Here is a 21,824-nt window from a genome sequence, read left to right as displayed (position 1 = left end):
TTGGCAGGGAATAGCTTTGCCTTCATTATTGTTTCATTCTTAGGATTTAGTACAATTTCTGCCACAAAGTATATAGGTGCTTGATATAAAGCTGTTAAAGGAATGTAAACATTTTGCAATACAGAAAGCAATTTTTTCATCATGATTCCAGTGTGTGCCCTTTTCCAAAATATGTTTTCTAGAGTAAAACTAGTTATAATTATTTCAAAGAGCAGTTAAGTTGGATATACAGATATTATTCCTTGCCCATTGTGGTAAACTTTAGGGCTGCTTGCAAACATCCTGGTTCCGTCACCTGCCCAGTGAAAAATGCACAGTAATGTGGGAGCTTCACAAACTATTGCATGATTCTCCCTGTCCCTTCCCCCAGTCATGGAAGCACCTGTTCCTGTTCCCTCACAATGGAAGAATGTTTAGAATGGAAATCTCTGTCAGGCTGTGAAACCAAATGAGAAGGGTGTGGAACAGATCCTCCAGCTAACCTCAATGGACAGGTCATGAAATCAAGAAATAAATCTCTAATGTTGTAGCATAACTAATCTGTCTTGACTGACTTACTTTTATGACAGCTACTTCAACTGTCTCTTTTTTCTTACTATCAGAACTTGCCTCACTCTCTAGAAGCACAAAATACTAAATGTTCTTTTTTCCAGCCTCCCTTGCAGGTAAGAGTAACTGTGTAGCACCGTTCTGAACAAGGAAATAGAAGGAAAATTCAACTTGTGTTCCTACTACTTTCCACCTTCCAAAAGGGTATTATAAAGAGAACTCTTTTCCCATTTTGCTGCTTCATTCAATTGTATGTAGACACGAGGTAGCGATCTTTTAGCCAAGAAGATAAGCCTAAGAATTAAGTCAGTATGTTAAGAAGAGCCACTGAGTGGCTGCACGAAACCTGAATTTATCATTTCAAGACTTACTGCTATGTGAGGTTATAAATGTCTTCAGTATTTGGATGGATGTTGATCAGGAATATTTTCTGAGTTACAACGGAATGCATTCTAATTGTGTAAGGAATGTGCAAATTTCCCTCTCCGATACCCTATCACTCTAAAATTTTGGAAGCCAATATAAACCAGCAAGTCAGGTTGGATACCCAGGAAGCAAGAGCATCATTTGGAAGAACTAAACACACATGAGAAGTTTATCTAGTGATGAAACCTTTTGGCTAAAGATAGAATCCATGCGCTAATTAGTAGAAAAAGACAGTAAGCTTGCTTATGTTGGAGGAGAAGCATAAGAGGGCACATTAGAAAAGGACATTCATAAGTGAATTCATTCTTGGTCTTTTTGTTCAGAATTAGCTCATGAAACCATTTCATAGTTAGCCACCTGCCTAGGAAATTTTTTTGCCCAACTAGTAAAAAAGAGAAAGAAAATAAAAGAAATGCCAACCATACATGTGTTTTTCCAGCAGTACATATTCAGAAATTGGAAAGGAACTGATAAAGAAATGGTTCCCTTGTGCTTCAGTGGTTATTTATTAGTCATTTGTATCACTTTCCAACCTAATTTACGTGTAATCTAACACCTTTTTTTCCACCTCTTTTTTAAAAAAGTGTTCGTCTACATTACCTTTCATTAGACAATACTTTTATGAGTGTAATTCTTAATTTATTATTAAATAATCCATTGAATGTTGACAATTTTACTCAGTACTCACCAAAAAAATCTAGACCTGGAAAAGAGATTATTCAGTGCTTTTCGAAGAAGTCACAGAATCCTTAAAACCAGAGTAGGCAGGGCACAGCAAATAAAATGCAGACACTTTAACATGAGAAACAAAATCTCCACAATTGTTCTCTTACCTACCCAATCTGCCATATTCCACTTTTTCCACCAATTTCAGGAGTTTACGTCACATGGTTTGGCTCCAATGATTCAGTCCCTGCAGCACCCACAGACACGAATTGGATCTGTGTTTTTATATCAACAGATAAGTTCAGTTACTTCATGATATTCTTTTATGCATAGATACAGAACTGATATTGATAATCCAGGAATTTGGTTTTATTTTTACACATGAACTGCAAACATAGAACTGCATGGCCTAGAAGAAATGACAGCTGGTAAGAAAATAGGTTTCTGTGGGTTATCTGGGACCAAGAGTGCTGGGTGCAGAAGGGTCAGTAGATGATACAGTGACCACCTTGGTACAGTTGCCAGTGAGCTATCAGGAATCACAAGTAGATTGAGGAAAGCTTCAATAGAAGGTATAGAGGTAGTAGAAAATGATTCATGAACCCTTCTGAGTAATAACAAATACTTTAAAAAACCGTATCATCAGTTCTAATATAATTTTCTTGTCTGGGATCAGCTACTTTCAGGATCACTTGTTCTTTTAGGCTTCTGAACTTGTACACTAAAGACTGTGGTGTCATTAGAAAAATGATCACAAGACCTGGAAGACTTGGAATCCCTGATTACCTAATCCTCCAGCAGTTAGTGTCCATGGAAACAGCCTCTAGGATACTGATTCATCAAAAAGTGTTCCAGGTTCATTCTAATTCAATAAATTATGTTGAGATTAAGTTATACATAATGGATGTTAATATTACCATCATTAATATTGTTATTATTTTCAGACCTCAAAGCTTATTTTTGAAATACAGATTGATTTTTTTTCCCTAAAATGCTAAAGCTTTTACATACACACAAAAGTATGGCCTGGGTTTGGAAATTTGCTTTGCAGTCTGGGAACTCCTAGTTAATTTAAAGAATTTTAAATGCAATTAGTACTTTCAGGCAATCGATGTCAGATTGTCATATCTTACTCTTTGGGGCATGAGGCTAGGTATTTTACAAGGCCCAAAAATAACTTTCAAAATAATATTTAGCAAACTGTCTGGAGCCTCTTTACCCTAAAATTAGAGTACCCAACACAGATGATACACAAGATGTAACTTGAAGATTACTGATCTTTTAAATGCCTCCCCGGAATTTACATATTAAATTGATTATTTTCTCCTTCATAATAGTTACCTTTTGACACTTATACATTCATCCCAAGTACAATGTCACTAATTATCAAGGCCCAGGTATCATTGTAATTCTGGGCATATAAATCGTAAATATTCTATGATTGAATGGGTCCGTGAGTGAGTGAGCAAATGGTAAAAAGAACAGATAAATTAATTTAGAACCTTTGCTCTGAGGAGTGCTTTCTCAGCCAGTAATACTTTTAATATCTACACTAATGGCAAAGCTTTCTGGTTTGGGGTGAATTTGATTAATGAAAAGAGTCAAAAAAAACATTTGGAATAAGTCTTGGGAGTAAGAGACACAATCCAGTGGGATAAGGACACTTAGGAAAACACAAAGCATGATCAAAATATCGCAAGTCTGACTTTCTCATAATTGGGTTCTGAAGGCAATTCCAGAAATGATTTGAGCATCCACAACAACTCTGAACTAGGCATGTTAACTCCAGAATGACTGCTTAGAAAGGCTATGTTATTTTGAATGAAGAAAAACTGACATGCTGATTTTCTGTTTCTCTAATTAGGCTCATACATTTATGGTCAAGGTTTATATCATATTTTGTAAATGTGATTATAAGAAAAGACCATTTTTCTTAGCTGTAAGATGAAGAATAAGACTAGATGATTTCTATAAACTCTCCCAGTACTAACATTCAATAATTACATATATAAATAAATAGGTTAAACATTGTTCACAGGTATTCAGCCATTCTCACTAATATTTCAGAGGTTTTATATTGAAGGGACTCTCCTTTAAACAACCGCAAGGCTTCAAGGGAAATCATGCTTTAGGCTGTAGACCACAAGGTGTATGGCTGCTGGAACAAGATATATGGGACAAACCTCTCTCTCTCTCTCTCACACACACACACACACACACACACACACACACACACACCTCTGCCCCATTAGCAGTAAACTATCTGTCCCCAAATAAGGACGATTATAGAAGTCAACATAGTAGTTCACTAGTTCACATTCATTTGAAATCACTTATATAATGTGTACAGAGTAACGCTGTTCTTTACATGATCTGCCAACTTTTCACTAAGTAGTTACAACTTCAAACGTAGGGGAAGTGCCTTCAAATGAAAGTATGACAGCAGGCTTCAGAATGTCCTGCTTCCGATTGTGTCCAAAATATCTTATTCTGTAGATTCCAGGCTGGGCAGTGTCTGGAATATGCCATTCCACTGTTGCATTACTCAGACCCAGGAGTCCCTTGTGCCAATAAAAACTGTTGATAGAAAACAAACAAGCAAGCAAAACTCAATTTTACTCTTAAAAATGTGTAATTAGAAAAATACTGATTATTCATTTAATGAATATTCAGGGAGTACCTACAATGAGCAAGACACTATCTAGACATTGAAGATACAGCAATGAACACAATAGACAAAAACATCTATTTTCTAGAAGAGAAACTTTAAAGAATAGCAATTTGTAGAAATAGCTTTACTTGTTCCACCTTTCTACCTACCTAAATTATATTCATCCCGGGAAACCTTACCTGATAGCCACAAGATGTCTCTCCTGTTGTAGAATTGCAAAGCACTCTTTTAGCCTTTATCTGACACTTATTTTCACATCTAGATTCATTTGTTTTATATATATAGGTATATATATCTATATATATAATGAATACATGTCAGACTCTCTTCTAGAAGTACTGAGGGTACAGTAAGGAGTAAGATAGATGTGGTCCCAAGTTTTATGAAGCTTATGTTCTACTGGGTTGAGGATGGAAATAAATACAATAAACAAAGCAATAAATATAAAAATCTTAAGAATGATAAATGTAATGTAGAAAACAAGATGGAAGTTTTTTTAGGGAGATGTCATTTAAACTGAGTCAGCAAAAATCTGGAGGGAAAAACATTCTAACAAGAAGGAACAGAAAATACAAAGTGTACAAAGCAGGAACAAACTTGATGTGGCCGCAAAGCAGAAAGCAGGTCAGTTGGTACAGGGAATAGTAAACCACGGAAGAGTGCTTGAGATGAGAGAAACAGATGGAACCAGATCATGTTGGCCCCTGCAGATCACAGCAGAGAGTTCAGACATTCTTCTAGACTCAGTAAGATACAATGGGCTAACTGATTGACATCCTCAGTTATGTTGAAAGTTAATCTCTTGGGCACAGAGAGTGTGCTCGACATTCTATGTTTCTCAGTGATGGATTCAGTACTCTCAACAAATATTTGATTATTCTGCTGCTAATGAACAAGGCCGGGATCTAAACATATCCTCAGTATTGACTGCTATTAGCTAAAAACTTTTAGCATTTAAATATAAATCATTGTTTTTATTACCTGTATAACCTTTTAAATGATAAGTATACATTACTTGTTTAAAAATTTACCTATACTCTATAGCTCTAAATACCAAAGAAAAATTATGCCCATATTTGTATATGGTTATCAAATGGGCCACAGTCAAATTCCTATTTTCAATTAACCATCTGAACCATACTAACATATTTACATTTAACAAACTAATATCACTTAGTTTGAGGCAATCTGAATTAGACCCAAATAGCCAAAAACTATACCTACTTCCATGCCACTGTCCTGGAATGCAAAATTTATAGACTTGGGAACAGAAATATTGTCTTATTTCAGATACATTGTCAAATCTTCAAAATATCTATTCAGCTCAGGAATTTGGTAGCTAAAAGCAAAGAGATATGTCTCTCTGAGGAAATTGCATGAGTATATTATCTCCTCACTCAAGTCATTAAGAGTTAAACACCCAAGTCTATAGTGTTTTAGTAACTCAAATGAAGAATCATTGATCACATACAAACATGCAATACATATCAGGTATAGACTCATTTTCCCTATAGAAATATCAAGCTCTACAGAGACATCTCAACACTTTTACTCCACACTCTTTTCAATCAATTTGCAATAAAGCTAGTTAGATTTTAGAAATAATACCTGTGACCATGGGGAAAAAAACAGAACAGATGTCTGTAAGAATGGAAGCCATAACCTCATTAGCACCTAATCTTACAGAAGCACACACGACACTGTTTTGTAGAAAAATGAATCAAAATGAAATCTAGTAAATCAACTAAATATGTCCAGAAAGCTCCTTGAGAATTTGATATCATTAATACATTGTATTGAGCCAGTCTTTTCATTTGTCTTCCCAGCATTACAAACCAACTGTTTTCAAAGCTTGAAATACAAAAATATTCAATAGATGTGCTCACCGAGTCTCCCAGGAGGCATCATTACACACTGTCTGCCACGATGTTGAAGTAGCCTCATATTTCTCCACAGTGAGGAAGGTCTGATGGGTCTGAAACGCAATTAGGAATCCATTTGTAAATACTCCCCTTGTTGACCATATGTTAGCCTACCAGTACCTTGTGTGAAAATGTGTTAGAATTTCATCCATATTCTTAGGCTTTCCTCTTAACATTCTATGCAATGTACTCAGAATGTTAATTTATGCAGTCTATTTAAAAAACATGACTTTTTTAGAAATTTGAAAGAAGCACAATTTTAGAGTTAATAGCAAATTTTGGAAATTAGGGCAGAAAAGAGGCTGGAAATAAAACTTACTTGAGATTTTAAAAAGGTATAAGTCAAGACTTTTCGTGACATGCTTATTGATCTATATAGCCCAAGACTTTCTCTATTCACCTCAAGATTTAGAAGGAAAAATGGTAAAGTTTAATCTATTTTCCATCTCTAGGTGAATGAATTATTAGTTAATGTACCTCCCTGCGTGAAAGAACTGAAAAGAATACATAAATCTTCCCTATCCTGGGGTGCTAAAGGAGGTCTCTAGATTTTTTATAATAGATTCCTAGAAACCACATCATAAAAAGATTTTATTTCCCCATTGGAAGATTATCATAATAGAAGAATTTGTTTCAGACGAAGAATTCAGCTTCAAACAAAGCGCAGATTTGAATAATATGACAAGTTAATAAAGACAAAGGCTATAAATTTCTAGTATCCCTTTAAATCCCTGAGATTGTGACCTTAAAAGTCACATGTCTAATTCACCTATATTTATCACATTCTTTTACATCTGTCATTTACTGGTGCTCAAATAACCCCTTGTTAAATGGATCACCTATTTACATGTGGGCCATGAAATTGTTTAAAATTCTTCTTGAAGTACTCAACTGATGAATTACATTCAATAAGGAAGTTTTCATAACCATAGGAACTTGTAAAGAGAGTTATTTCTGTCTATTTAGGGCAAATGACACTGGGAAGGCCTTAGATGGAGAAGATACAGTAGGCTTTTTGAATATGTCTAGAGTATAGACTGAAGACCAAGTCTAGGCCTCTGAATATCAGGGATAAAACATATGACAATCTTTTCCCAACTACTCTACCATAATCTCTTCCAGATGCATAATTAGTTAATATAAGTTACTTTCTCTCTCCAGACCTCAGTTTATTCATCTGGAAAATAGAGGTAATAAAACTTAACTCATTGGGTAGTTGTAAGGATGGAATTAATCATGTGATAATGCATATAAAGCACTTTAATAGAAATACTTGCAAATAGTACCTGCAAAATAAGCATTCCATAAATAGTGATGACAATTACTAATAAAGGAAGGTACTGGAAATTGTTTTATACCAAGTCCCAGAGCATTCTTTAAAATTAATTCTATTACCACTACAGTACTTTAAATGATTTGTTCTCCTGCTTCTCCATGGCAATAATGATGATAGAATTTCTCTACCCTAGGCATATCAGATGACAGCTAAACCTGCAGTTTTGATATAACACTTTGATATCTTCAGAATATAATGTTATAAACATGTAACTACTATGGCACAGATTGACTTCCTAAAGAAATTACTTCAAACAGGTGCATATTGACTACCTAAGAAGTAAAAGACTATCCCCCAATGTCATATTTTTTGAGAATGACATTTGAGAATGTCATATTGCCACAACTGTTATCTTGGCAATAATGACATTTTAATGAACAGGAATGGGAAGGTTCTTTTGGAAGGAAGGTATTTTTGGATTATAAGTGACTATGCACCCTGGGAAGAGCAGCTAATTGATAGAAGGAATGCATCCTCAGCCATAGTAAAAACCACGACCTTGAAATCACAGTCATATGCCCACTGTTTTTCCACTATAAATTCCTTTATTATTTGAGGTTTTACAACTAGAATGTGTCCAGTTATTGCTTGTGTAGTTATAAGTACATGTTAAGGAAGCTATAGAAGTATAATTTTATTAATAGATATATTACATATGTATATAGTTTCTCATACATATGATAAAAACAAAAAAGTCTGAAATGCTTTATTAAAAAACTCTTAACAGCTATTACCTCCGGAAAGCAGGTTTGTGGGTAGAAGAGAACATATATATTCTATTTTCTGCACTCCTATATTGTTTTAACATTGGACATGTATTTTTAACGTCATTTTTTAAGTTTAATAATTAAATGCCCTATTAACACCAGTAGTAAATAATAGGGAAATGGCCAGTGCAAGATAAAGTAAAGCACATGTGCCAGGACTCTAAACCATGAGAGTATCTGCCCAGGGATCCGTGACCATTCCACAACAGTACAGGTAGGACCAGAGATGGCAGTGTAGAGGAGGAGAAGACAGGCAAAAAGAGAAGAAGGAGCCAAAGACACACATCCTTCATTTGGCCCTTTGATTATTTCACAACATTTGGTAGAGTGCTATATATTTGAATACAGTCATACATTGGATACATCCTGAGAACTGCATCGTTAGGCAAATTCATCATTGTATGAGCATCACAGACTTAGGCTTACACAGACTTAGATGGTGTAGCCTCCTACACACCTAGGCTATATGGTATAGCCTCTGGCTCCTAGGCTACAATTATGTACAGCCCATTACTGTATTGAATGTTGTAGGCAATTGTAACACGATGGTAAGTATTTGTGTATCTAAACATACCTAAACGTAGAAAAGGGTACAGTAAAAGTATAGTATTATAATCTCATGGGACCACTGTCATAAATGCAGTTCATCTTTGACTGAAACATCATTATATGTGGTACATAACTATACATATATGTGATTGTATTCAACTTAACATCTTCTTGACAGACAATGCAGTCATACATACATTATGCTATACTTGGTCCTAAATAGAGCCAATTATATATTTCCTGTGTGCTTTTACCCAGACTCAATCCACATTAACTGTACCCATTGAATATTTTCCCATACCTACAAAATAAGATGGAAAACAAGTTGGAACATTTTGTCTTTATGATATTAACCACTAGAGGGATATTTAAATGAATGAATGGCTGAAAGGTGGATTTACATTTGTAAAAGAAAATCATTGATGCCTACCTGGTTTTGTGCTGAATTCTTCGGGTTAGCACCTACGAATATAACTTCAACAACTTCTCCCTGAAAATAAAAATTCATTTAATGATTTCTAATAAAAAGATTTTTACTATACTCATATTTTGGCACTATTTATTATAAATTTTATGAATTAGGGTGCCTTTATAGATTTTATTCTATTTAATCAAGTAAGCTATTTTCTAAGAATATTAACCCTTCCAACAATAGACATAGGAATGTTTGGCCAATGAATTTGCTTTTGGTAGACTCAGATACAAGTGAAGATCTACAGCTGTAGTTCATATTAGTGACAGCACATTAAAATGGCTTCTTCAGGTCTTGATAATTCCTCACAACTCCCTCCCAACACAAATACAGGGAATATTTGAATCAAATTAGAACAGTGAAAACTTTCCACAGATGACTCATATTTATGCATACATTTATAGTTAAGATTATATTTTTACAAGAGATGGAGTGGCAGGATGTGTATTTATCCTCCCACCTGAAACAATTAACTAAAAAACTGGAAAAAATATATATTAAACAATGAATTTTCAAGTGACAATGAAAGACAGTGATATTTGAGTGCCAGCAAACAAACAAGATGAACCCCGTAATTCACCAGCTCAATGTCATCAGAGTTTATGGGCCATGGCAGAAGGAGGAGAATTCAGGCCAAGTCCGGCAGTCTAAGTTGAGGATATGGAGCTGGGAGTCCACAAATGGCAAATAGTCTTGAGTTTATAGCACAGAGCATCATAGAGAGAAGAGCTGCACAGAGACAGAAACCTGGAGATTTGCAGAAAGTTCCCCTCAAGTTTGCATGCATACAAGGGAACTATTGGAAGTCAGGAAAAGAATGGGCTAACAGAATTACAGAGAACAGTCCCCAGGCTCATAGAGAGTTGTGACGAGATTCCGTTCCCACCAGGCCAGACTGGAAAACCTCATAATTCAAAAGAATTTTACCTCAGTGCGTGAGGGGATGGGGGGTGCTGGGGGAAGTAGGGAAGGGATTTGCTCAAGATGAAAAGCTGCTCTGGTCTTGCCTAAAAAGTTTAGTAATAGGTAATAAAATAGGTAAAAGCACTAAAACTAAATGCTAGTTCTTTGAGAACACAAATTACCAAAATTAGAAAGAAAGAGGGGACATCATTGTCAACTCTTCAGAGATTAAAAGGATTAGAGGGGATTACGATGAGCAATAACAACTTTTATATTACACCAACAAAGTAAACAACTTATATGAAATGAGAAAATTCCCCTAGAACAATATCAATTCCTGTAAAGATAAATTCCTATAAAGACACAAAATCGATGCAAGGAAAAAACAGGAAATACGAATGGGCATATAACAAGTAAAGAAATTGAATTAGTAATAAAAATTTTGCCATAAAGGAAATCCAGGTCCATATGGCCTTGCTGGTCAATCCAATCAAATATTTAAAGAGTAAATAATGCCAATCTTTTGGATACTTTTTCAGAAAGTACAAGAGGAAATATTTCCCAGCTCATTCTTTGAAACCACTATTGCCCCAATACCAAAGGCAAGCACATAAAAAGAAAACTAAAAATATCCCTCATAGACATAAGTAGAAAACTCCTTACAATATGTTAGCAAATCAAATTCAGCAACATCTAAAAAGGGTTACACACCATGACTAAATGGTATGGCATTTATTTAACATCTGAAAACTAATGAATGCAAATACCATATTAAAATAATAAAAGACAAAAACACATTGTCACCTCAGTAGAAACAAAATTGCAAAAATCCAATACTTATTTCTGACAAAGACTCTCAATAAGCTAGGCATAAAAGGTAACTTTCTCAACATGATAAAGAGAATCTACAAAAATCCTAAAGAAAGCATCACACTAAATGGTGAAAAACTGAATACTTTTCTACTAAGATTGCAAACAAGACAAGAGTGTCCAATCTCACAATTTCTATTTGACATTGGATTGGATCTTCAGCAAAAAGAACAAAACTGAAGGTACCACACAACCTGACTTCAAAATATACTACAAAGCTATAGTAATCAACACAGCATGGTACTGGCCTAAAGTAATCAACACACTATTGGTACACATAGACCAACGGAGCCCAGAAATAAGCCTGCACATCTATGGTAAATTGATTTTTGACAAAGGTGCCAAGAATGTACAGTGGGGAAGTGACAGTCTCTTCCATAAATGGTGTTGGGAAAACTGGATAGCCACATGCAGAAGAATGAAATATAAAAATTGACTCAAAATTGATTAAATATTTAAATATAAGACCTGAAACTATAAAACAACTGAAAGAAAACCTAGAGGAAAAGCTCCATGATGTTGGTGTAGGCAATGTTGTTTTTCTTTTCAAATGTGACCCCTAATGCAAAAGCAACAAAAGCAACAAAAACAAAAACCGACACATGATATTACATCAAACTAAACAGTTTCTGCACAACAAAAAAAAAAAAAAAAAATTAACAAAGTGAGAAGACAACCTAAGGAATGGGAGAAAACATTTCCAAACTATGCATCCAATAAAGAATTAATATCTAAAAGATACAAGGTACTCAAACAACTCAATAGCAAGAAAACAAATAATCCAATTTGAAAATAAGAAAAGGACCTGAATAAACATTTCTCCAAAGAAGACATACAAATGATCAACAGGATATTTTTTTAAATGTTTGATATCAGTGATCATCAAAGAAATGCAAATTAAACTACTATGAGATATCACCTCACACCTGTTAGAATGCATAATATTAAAAAAGACAAAAGATAAGTGTTGATAAGAATGTAGAAAAAGGTAACTCTTACACACTGTTCATGAGAATGTGAATTAGTACAGCCATTATGAAAAGCAGCAAGAGGTTTCTCAAAAAATTAAAAATAGAACTACTGTAAAATATTGTACACAATACCATTTCTGGGTCTATATCCAAAGGAAATGAAATCATTTTGTTGAAAACAGTTGCATTCCCATGTTTATTGCAGCACTGTTCACAATAGCCAAGATATGAAACAACCTAAGTGTCCATCAATGGATGAATGGATAAAGAAAATGTAGTACATATACACAAAGGAATACTATTCAGCCATAAATAAGAATGAGATCCTTACATTTGACACAACATGGATAAACCTGGAGAACAGTAGACTCAGTGAAATAAGCCAGGTACAGAAAGATAAATACCACATGATCTCACTTATATGTAGAACCTTAAAGAGTTAAACTCATAGAAGTAGAGAGTAGAATGTTGGCAGAAGGTTGGTTACCAGGGGCTAGGAGGTTAGGGGGTTGGGGAGGTATTGATCAAGGAATATAAAATTTCATTTAGACAAGGCGAATAAGTTCAAGAGGTCTACTGTACAACTTGATGACTTCAGTTAAAACAATGTATTGCTTTTTAAAAATTGTTAAGAGAGTCTCAAATTTTCTCACAACAAAAAATAATAAGCATGTGACAATTCATATGTTAATTAGCTCAACTGAGCCATTCCCCATGTATACATATTTCAGAACACCATCTTGTACACAATAAATATGTATAATTTTATTTATCAATTAGAAAATTAAATAAAATTTTTTAAAAAGCAAAATATTCTATTGAAGGTTCTAGCCAGTCCAATAGGGAAAAATAATTAGATGCATTCAGAAAAGAAATATAGAAAAGAATAAATACGTTTATTTTTATTCACAGATGACATGATACTATATGTAGAAACTCCTAAGGAATCCAGACTCCCCTCTTACTCATTCCCCCCCGCCCCACAAAAAACAATTGAAACTAATAACTGATTCAGCAAGCTTTCAGGGCACAAGATTGATATAAAATAGTAATGATACAAATTCTGCTTCATTTCAGTATGTTTTTCCTATCCTTGATTTAAGAGACAACTCTTGGTGCCAGTGAATAGTTCCATGATCATTCATTTAGGAAAAGGAATAATTTGGATTTTAGAATTTCAATTTGACACAATTACCCACAAAAAATAAATATTTTCCCATTCTCATTACTTTTGCGGAGATAAGAACAATTGTCAAAATTATCATTGCTAACAGCTAGTCTACAGCATGATTAGAGGCAAATGGTGACACTAAGTGTCATCCTTCCCCTCATCCCCAAAAACAAGCCTCTAAAGGAGTCCAAGGTCTGCACGTGAGTCTTACCACTCTGTATTCAGGTTTTGCTGGCTGCAGGACATCCCCAAAAGTTCTGCCTGTTGGTGCTCTATCCACAATATTAGCAATTAATGGAACTATTAATTGTTGGAAAAATGGAGGTTCTGGGCCTCTGCTCAGGTTGGCTACTGTGTCCTGGAACAGAGAGCATTTATTAAGGAGTGCATACGTAGAGTCAAAGACCCTTTTCCCAGCTTCCAGTCCCAGAAATGCCTGCATTAATGGAAGAGTGCACACACACATACTCATACACACCCCAAGAGCTAACAACCTTGAGAAAATAGGAAGGTAGCCTTGCTAAGCATGAGCCTAGAAATTAACAATTTAAACTCTTGTCACTGGGAGAAAGCTTTGGTCATAGGCAACTCTTTTATTCTCCTAGAAAACATAATGACAGTGACCAGAGTACAAGGTTGGAAGCGTACTTTCGAATTGTGTGACTTTGTACAGGGGCCTACCATGCAAAAAGGCAATTATAACATGACACCGTAATTATTATTTTAATTTTTAAAAAGTCTTGAGCCACTCTCATCTGGAGTCAGTACCAAGTTTTTTCCTAGATTCTTGTCTGTTCTAATAAAAGAATATAATAAACATATTTTTAATTTAAAATTCAAGATCATCCCATATCCTGACTGGTTTAATCTATGTTGCCCACAATGTTTACCATTTTTAATAGTGTTATAAAAATACAAATCTCAATTTTCAAATATCCCTTGATATATATTAGGTTGGTACAAAAGTAATTGGCATTTTGCCATTACTTTCAATGAATATTTAATGTTCTTTATTCCTCACATTATAGATTTAATCTCTACAACTGCATATGAGATAGGTTATGTATTACTATTCCATTTTGCAAATGAGAAAATAGGCTTGGACATATTCAGCAGTTTTTTTCATGATCACATAGCTAGTTTTAAGGTGCTTGACCAGAAATTTGACTGTAAAACAAATTTCCACCAAATTAATTGCATTTTTCTCCATTGTCACTACAAAATTTGAAGAATCTATTTTCATGGGAAGAACTATAGATCTATGAGCATAGTGACAGTTAAACAGTAGTTACCTCTAGGGATGGGTTATAGGTTTGTACTTTTCTGTATAATATGAATGTCCTACAAATAGATTTGGCTTTTATAATAGAAACAAACAAATAAATAAATAAATACAGACAGTTATTCAAAAAAAAAAACCTAAAACTGAGAGCAAAATTGTGATAAAATGAAAATAAATATCAATTAATTAAAATATGTGCAAAGAAATTATATAAAATACTGAAATTTCAAACACATAATCAGTAACTAATAATACAGCCATATGAAATGTTCAACATTTGACTGATGCAACCTACAGAGACAACCATTTCATTTATTTCAATTTAATATATCCAAGCTCTTTCATTAAAAGGGCTTTATTTTCTTTGCTATATCACAATTGTTTCACATTTTTTATTGAGGCTTACATATTATTATATAAGGGGCTGCTTACTATTTTAAGCTCTTTACCCTGTTTGTTGACTAACCTTCTGACATCACAGTTACAGCTTCATAAACAACTGCATCCAAAGGGAAGATTTCCACAAGTGAAGTTCCTTTAAATCAAGTAAACTTGTTCAGTGGTATATATTTTAGGTAGATGCAATGTGTTCATTCCAAGGCACCACCGTTTTTACATCAAATCTAAGCTTCCATTGATTTAACAACTCATATTATCTTTTGAACCACCAAGAAAGTAAAAGCATGCTACTAATTATAATAATAATAAGATTCCTCTGATTGGAAAATGCATCCCAATTTCTGAGATATTATAATGTGGAAAATGGGCATCTTAGAATGCTGACCTACTCAACTCTTGGAGTGAGTGGGGAGAATCTGGCAAGGATTAGAGAACACAGGTTCAACTCCCAGGTGTAGTAAGCTTCCTCACTTATCTTCAAGTCTATGTGCTCCTCTGAAAACTGGGGAGAAATGATATCTCCTTAACTTCACATGATGGTTGTAAAAATAATGAGATAATATATATGAAAGAAGCTGCCACCACGAAAGGATGTTAACTAGATCCAAAATTTGGAAAGAAATTTTATTTTTCTCAGAGATACCACAAAGCTATAAGTTTTGTAAAATATAAAGGTTGTCAAAGAAACTGAACACTCGAAGCTAAGGTTCTCTTTTGCTTCTCTCTGCATTTTCTCACCAGACACAGACACATACAGACATACACACACACACACATACACACACCCACACACCCACAAACAATATTTGATTACCGTAGCAATAGCCTTAGCAAGGTTTCTGAAAAGCTGAATGTAAGCAGATAACGTGTGAGGTCCATAAATTGTTGATGCTGCCTCATATCGCTGAGCCTGCAGGAAAGGCAGGGAGAGTTGTACATGGTTCTGCATATTTAAATCCATTTACAGAGGTGTAGCATTTTAGGTAAATGTGATGCTTGACATCTGACATTATTCAAAACTGGCATAATATTCAAGATTATGTATGACGAAAGAGGATGGGCATTTCCATTTACTGGCCAAGGTAAGTGATTCCCATCAACTACCTATTAAAAGCAGTGGGTTCTCTCTGCTTATGCCATTTAGACTATCACTCTATTTACTATGAAAGAGGGTGCTAGCTCCTAAGCTTTAGTCTATTGTAAGTACTTGTAATACAAATGCTTTCCCCCAGTGCCTATATCAGAAGAAAAACAAAATAAAAAGAGTCCTTATAACTTTTGGATAAATTGTTAGAAGGTACTAACTGGAGAAGGACATTTAATCTATCACAGCCATGAAATGGAGCCAAATGCATCTTTCACCTGACCTCCAGGTCTTTGGCTCTTTTACAGGAACTTCAAAGTCATCAAATCTAAAACCAATCTCACCACTCCAGACATACCAGCTTCCTCCACAACATTCTCATCTCAGCGAATGTCATCTTTCCAGTCTCCCATGTGAGGATCAGCCTGCAGTTTCCTTAGACTCTTCTCTCCCTCATCTCGTATCCTATCAGTCTCCAAATCTGGTAATTCCATCTCCTTCAAATCTCCTGAGTTCTTTCGTTTTCCTGTCTTACTTTCTCCTAAGGTATAAGTAGATTTTACCTTAGTTCAAACCCTCATCTCTCACCTAGATCTTTTTTTATTTTATTTTATATTAGGTTCAGGAGTATATGTGTAGGTTTGTTACATAGGTAAATCACATGTCATGAGGGTTTGTTATACAGATTATTTCATCAGCCAGGTAATAAGCACAGTACCTGACAAGTAGGTTTTTGGTCCTCTCCCTCCTCCCAGCCTTCACGTATCCATGTCTTCCCCAGATCTTAACTACACTATGGCTTCATAACCAGTCCTCTGCCTACACACAAGCCCTTCTAATTCCTTTTCCACACTGCCATCCTATTGACCTTTCTAAATCACAAAATTTTATCAAAGCATTCTCTTGCTTAGAATCCTACTGCAGTTCCCCCAAAGCCTTCCTTACTGAATGAAAGCTCTGTAGCATAGCATGTAAGACTATCCATTAGCTAACCTGTGTCTGGCCCCTATCTCCTTACCATCACCTTCCCATACTTACTCCATGCTACTCAACTAATTATGCTACATCAATGTGCCTGCCCTCTGGACCTTCGCATATATAGTTTCTTCTATATGGGATACATTCTTACTTTTTATTTGCCTAACTCTCACTTGTTCTCAAGAACTCATACAGATGTTACATCTTCCTGAACAGTCCCAGTCCTCAAATACCCAGTCTGGGCTGGTGCTCTTTCTCTTTATTTTTATAACACCTTGTGAATGCCTTTCATGAAAATGTAATCATCTGTTCTCTTTTCTGTCTTTGTACTAGACCCCTGACTTCTAGTGATCTTGAGGGAAGGGACAGATTCTTTTCATCATTATGCCCCAGAAAGTGGCTAGCACAGTATCTGTAACAATACATATCTGTTGAATGAATGAAGTAATTAATAGTAATCCTTGCAGGAATATATTCCTGTGATATGGACAGGAAACAGGAAAATACTGGCTAGAAAAGAGTGGTTCCCTGGCAAAGGTTCCACCCTTAAGCCTGGAAATCAGTGGCCCTAAACAAGAACAAGCATTTTCGGTTTTGCACCCAAACGTTTCTGTTTTGCATTTTCATTCACTATGCCCCCCTATCCTGTACCCACATAAACCCCAAACCTCCAGCTCCACAAGCAGACAAGGAGATGAACAGAAAAACAGAATGGCAGAACAGCACAGCAGAGAAAAGAGAAGGAGCATCTGAACTCTGAGAGGAGTTTGGATGGGGATGGTTGGAGAGGAGATCGGCTGCCGGACAATCAAACTCCAGGGGAAGATCATCTTCCCACTCCATCCCCTTTCCAGCTCCCCATTCATCCCACTGAGAGCTACCTCTTCTGCTCAATAAAACCCTGAATTCATCCTTCATGCCCATTTGCAACCTGATTCTTCCTGGACACTGTACAAGGACCTGGGTACCAAGAGGACACTGAGCTGTTTAACACTCAGGCCATCTGCAGACAGCAAAGTTAAAAAAAAAAAAAAGTGCACTGTATGTAACACATGCCCACTTGGGCTTCCAGAGTAGCAGGTACCCAGACCTAGATACTGCTGCAGGGCCCTCATGGAATTTGCTCTTGCCGGCACCCAAAAGCACTTGCCCTGGCTCCTGCACCTGCCTGTCTGCGTGCTCTCCTTCCCATAAAGGGTTTCAGCATGTACAGCAGCCGAACAGATGAGCCACATCCCTGTCGCACATACTGCAAGCGGGTTCAGGAAACTCTCCCATCTCACCTGGACCAGGAGACAAGCTAGTAGGGGTTCCTAACCTTGTTTGTGACATGGATTCCTTTGGCAGCATGTTGAGACCTAAGGACCTCCCTCAGAATAATGTTTCTAAAGGTGTAAAATAAAATACATGGAATTGACAAAGGAAACCAATTAGGTTGAAATATGTTTACCAAACTATAGTAAACCAATGTTTTATATAGTAATGTATGTGCTTCTTTATTATGCTATTGAATAACAAGTTATATCTGTGGATCTAATAACTACTGTGATTATAAAACAGCAATAAGAGTAAAAGATATTTCTAGATCTGCAATCACTATATGTGATATGAAAATATCTGTGGTTCCTATTGGTGACAGAGGTACTGCTAAAATAATTTATTTTTGTTTCCTATATTTATAATTGACAGAAATGCTTAGTAACAGAGGTAGTGAAAAAAGGATATAATTATTCCTATCCAAGTTTAGCATCATTAAGACCACTTTTTCAATGGGAATTCCTAGAAGGCAGGGAACTTCAGGAAAGCCAACAGAGGGTAGCAGGGCAGAGTCCACTCTTAGTATGACTGAATATTTACCAAGGGGCAGACTGTATGCCTCTGTATGCACTGCTGTTATATACCAGCAGATATATTATTAACAGAAATTATTAATTATGAGACTCTGGACTGTTTTCATGTTTTACTTAAAAAGTACTTGGGCTGCTTTCTGGACTATTTATAAACAATGAAATATTACCAGCTACCAGCCTCCCTCAAACATTCTGGGACTCTGTTTCTTAATATATATCATCAACATAATAATACCCTACTTCCAGATATACTGTAAGGATTACTTTAAATAATATTTGCAAAGTCTTAACTAGTGCACTCAATAAACAGCTACTAGTAGGAGTTTTCTCAGGTGTTACAGAGGCTTAAGGCATCAAATGCTTATGAGTAGTGTTAGAAATGTTTTATGCCACAGCTCAGGCTTATTACCAGTGCCCCTGACAAAATAATTAGTTTCAGGGAAAATGTAAGTCAATAAAACTAGAATTCTGACCTGGAGTTAAAAGGATGTATTTGAAACTCTTAAATACGACCTTTGGTTTATCATTCTCTTATCTGCTATACCTAAAACATAATCATCTCTCAGAAACATGACTGGGACAGTTTACAAAGCAAGTCTGCATTTGACATGACCGGGGTATGATTCATTTAAATTATGAAAACCTTTAGCTTTACCTGGTATTCTTCATAAGTGGTAATGTAATGTGTATAGACATTGCATAGACCTGAAATAACAACAGTCATGTTCTGCATCCCATGAGATGCAAATTCCTGGGAGAGAAAAGTAAAACCCAATAAAATTACTCTTCATCTTTAAGTATAATATCATTCTGTTATCCTTAACACACAAGCATTGATTACATTATTAGTTTAAGATATTTTTCTTAATAAAATTTTTCTAACTGCACTAAGTTGGACAAGTCAATGGATCTATAAATACCTTGATGACCACAGTTGCAGATGTAGAAACTTCTTACTACTAAAATAGGAATTTAAAAAATTAACTTATTAAAAAATCGAATGGGTGGCTATTAACTAACCAGAATAGTAATTTCCAGAGCTAAGTAACAAGACATTTTTGACATGTCAATTTAGAACCATTTACAATACTACCTGAATATAAAAAAAATTAAAAATACAGCACAGATAAAATACAGAATTCCCAAAATGTAATGCATTTTATTTAGACTGTTCACAGGAACTTAAGATATTGAGGTACTCAGAGGTTACTTAGTATTTAACATATAAAACCATTATCAAATTTTAAATTATTAATACATAAATACCAATAAAATATTTTTAACCTAATGATAAATCCCTTATGTTTTCTAAGTCTGGTTCTTATACTACCAATATTTCATATTCACCTTAGCCATTAATTTCAAGAAATGTAGAACTCTAGTCATCTTAAAAAAGATTAATTTAAAAGACATAGGATCATAGGGATAGGATATAATTTCCTCTTCGCCAAATATGAACATGTAGATATGTTATTTTATTTTTAACTTACTGCTTGAACTGCCTCTCGAAGTCTTCGTCCAGACATGGTCCTGAGTCAAGAAAACAATTATGTGTACATTTTCCTACTCAGACTGTGTGCAGAGTATGCAGAAATACTTTCAGTGAAAGCCAAAAAATTACCCTGGCTCACCACGCAACAGTAAAATATGTAGGAACCCAATGACCTTGAAAAGCTAAACTTGAGCTTTTTTCCTGCCTGTCCTAGCTTCAAAATAAATCCTAAACTGAAAATGGTCAATTTAATTAAAAGATGGAAACAGAATCAGTGGTTATCACTGGCAAAAGATCATCATTATTTTCCATTCTTGAGTCAACAAAATGATTAGTTGCATTCTATGTTTGTAAAAGCTGAAGCAGGTAGAAAAATACATTACTGTCCCTTCCTACAAAGAATTTACTGTATCATTCATTCATTTAATTCTTCAGTAAAACACTGAGCATCTACTACACACCAGGCCTATTTCTAGGTGCTAAGGATTCAACGTATGGAGCTTACATTCTAGGGAGAGGAGAGGGTTAATAAGCAAATAAAAACAGATGACAAGAAAAGCTATAGAGAATAACAAAGCAGGATAAAGAGGAAAGGGAGTGGTGGTGGTCACTGTGGTGATGGTGGTGCTGGTGGTATTACTGGTGCTGCTGGGTGCTGATGTGGTGGTGGTGGTGGTGGTGGTAGGTGAAGATTATACAGTGCAGGCAGCACTGGCATCCCTGTTAGATATTTGAGCAAAGAATTAAAGGGATAAAAGATTTAGTCATGAAGATAACTGGAAGAAAAGTGTTCCAGACTAGAAGAAACCATAAGTTCAAAGGCCCTGAGACAAAAGTATCTTTGATGAGTCTGGGAAGTGTAATAAGGCCAGTGTAGCTGAATCAGAGGTGAGTAAAGAGGAGAAAGTTAAGAAGTCAGACAGGAGAGTTTGCTGAAGAACGGATTATATAGGCGATTGCAAGTTTGAGGATTTACCTGGAATGAAATGAGAAGCTACTGGAGGGTTTTGAGCAAAGACATGACATTATTTAATTTATACCTTAAAGGGCTTAATCTAGCTGCTGTGTTGAGAAAAAACTGCAGAGGAGTAAAGACAGAATGAAGCAGAACAGATAGCAGGTTATTGCAACAATCTGTGTAAAAGATTGTGGTAACTTAGATCAGGAGGGGGAGTGACAGAAGGTGTTGGGTAGAGTGTACGAAATTTGCTGAAGAATTCAAAGGGGAGGGGTGGAGCAAGATGGCCGAATAGGAACAGCTCCAGTCTCCAACTCCCAGCGCGAGCGACACAGAAGACCGGTGATTTCTGCATTTTCAACTGAGGTACTGGGGTCATCTCACTAGGGAGTGCCGGACAATCGATGCTAGTCAGCTGCTGCAGTCAGACCAGCGAGACCTGAAGCAGGGTGAGGCATCGCGTCACCTGGGAAGCACAAGGGGGAAGGGAATCCCTTTTCCTAGCCAG

General features: G+C 35.6%; 1 protein-coding gene across 1 annotated transcript in view; it reads right to left on the bottom strand.

Annotated features, from left to right (window-relative positions):
- Positions 1-1,592: 1,592 nt before the first annotated feature.
- The window catches only part of ASAH2 (N-acylsphingosine amidohydrolase (non-lysosomal ceramidase) 2), a 72,365-nt gene continuing 52,133 nt past the window's right edge, over positions 1,593-21,824 (bottom strand). The window contains 7 exon segments of the mRNA XM_011938756.1: positions 1,593-4,218; positions 6,199-6,287; positions 9,317-9,376; positions 13,485-13,631; positions 15,769-15,864; positions 19,522-19,617; positions 20,357-20,396. Coding sequence (XP_011794146.1) covers positions 4,029-4,218; positions 6,199-6,287; positions 9,317-9,376; positions 13,485-13,631; positions 15,769-15,864; positions 19,522-19,617; positions 20,357-20,396 — 718 coding nt within the window. The 3' untranslated portion in view covers positions 1,593-4,028.

This window comes from Colobus angolensis, unplaced genomic scaffold (assembly GCF_000951035.1).
Source record: "Colobus angolensis palliatus isolate OR3802 unplaced genomic scaffold, Cang.pa_1.0 Scaffold177, whole genome shotgun sequence".
Classification (NCBI taxonomy): Eukaryota; Metazoa; Chordata; class Mammalia; order Primates; family Cercopithecidae; genus Colobus; species Colobus angolensis.
Note: the sequence above shows the minus strand (reverse complement) of the source record. Positions and strands in the feature narration are given on the sequence as shown.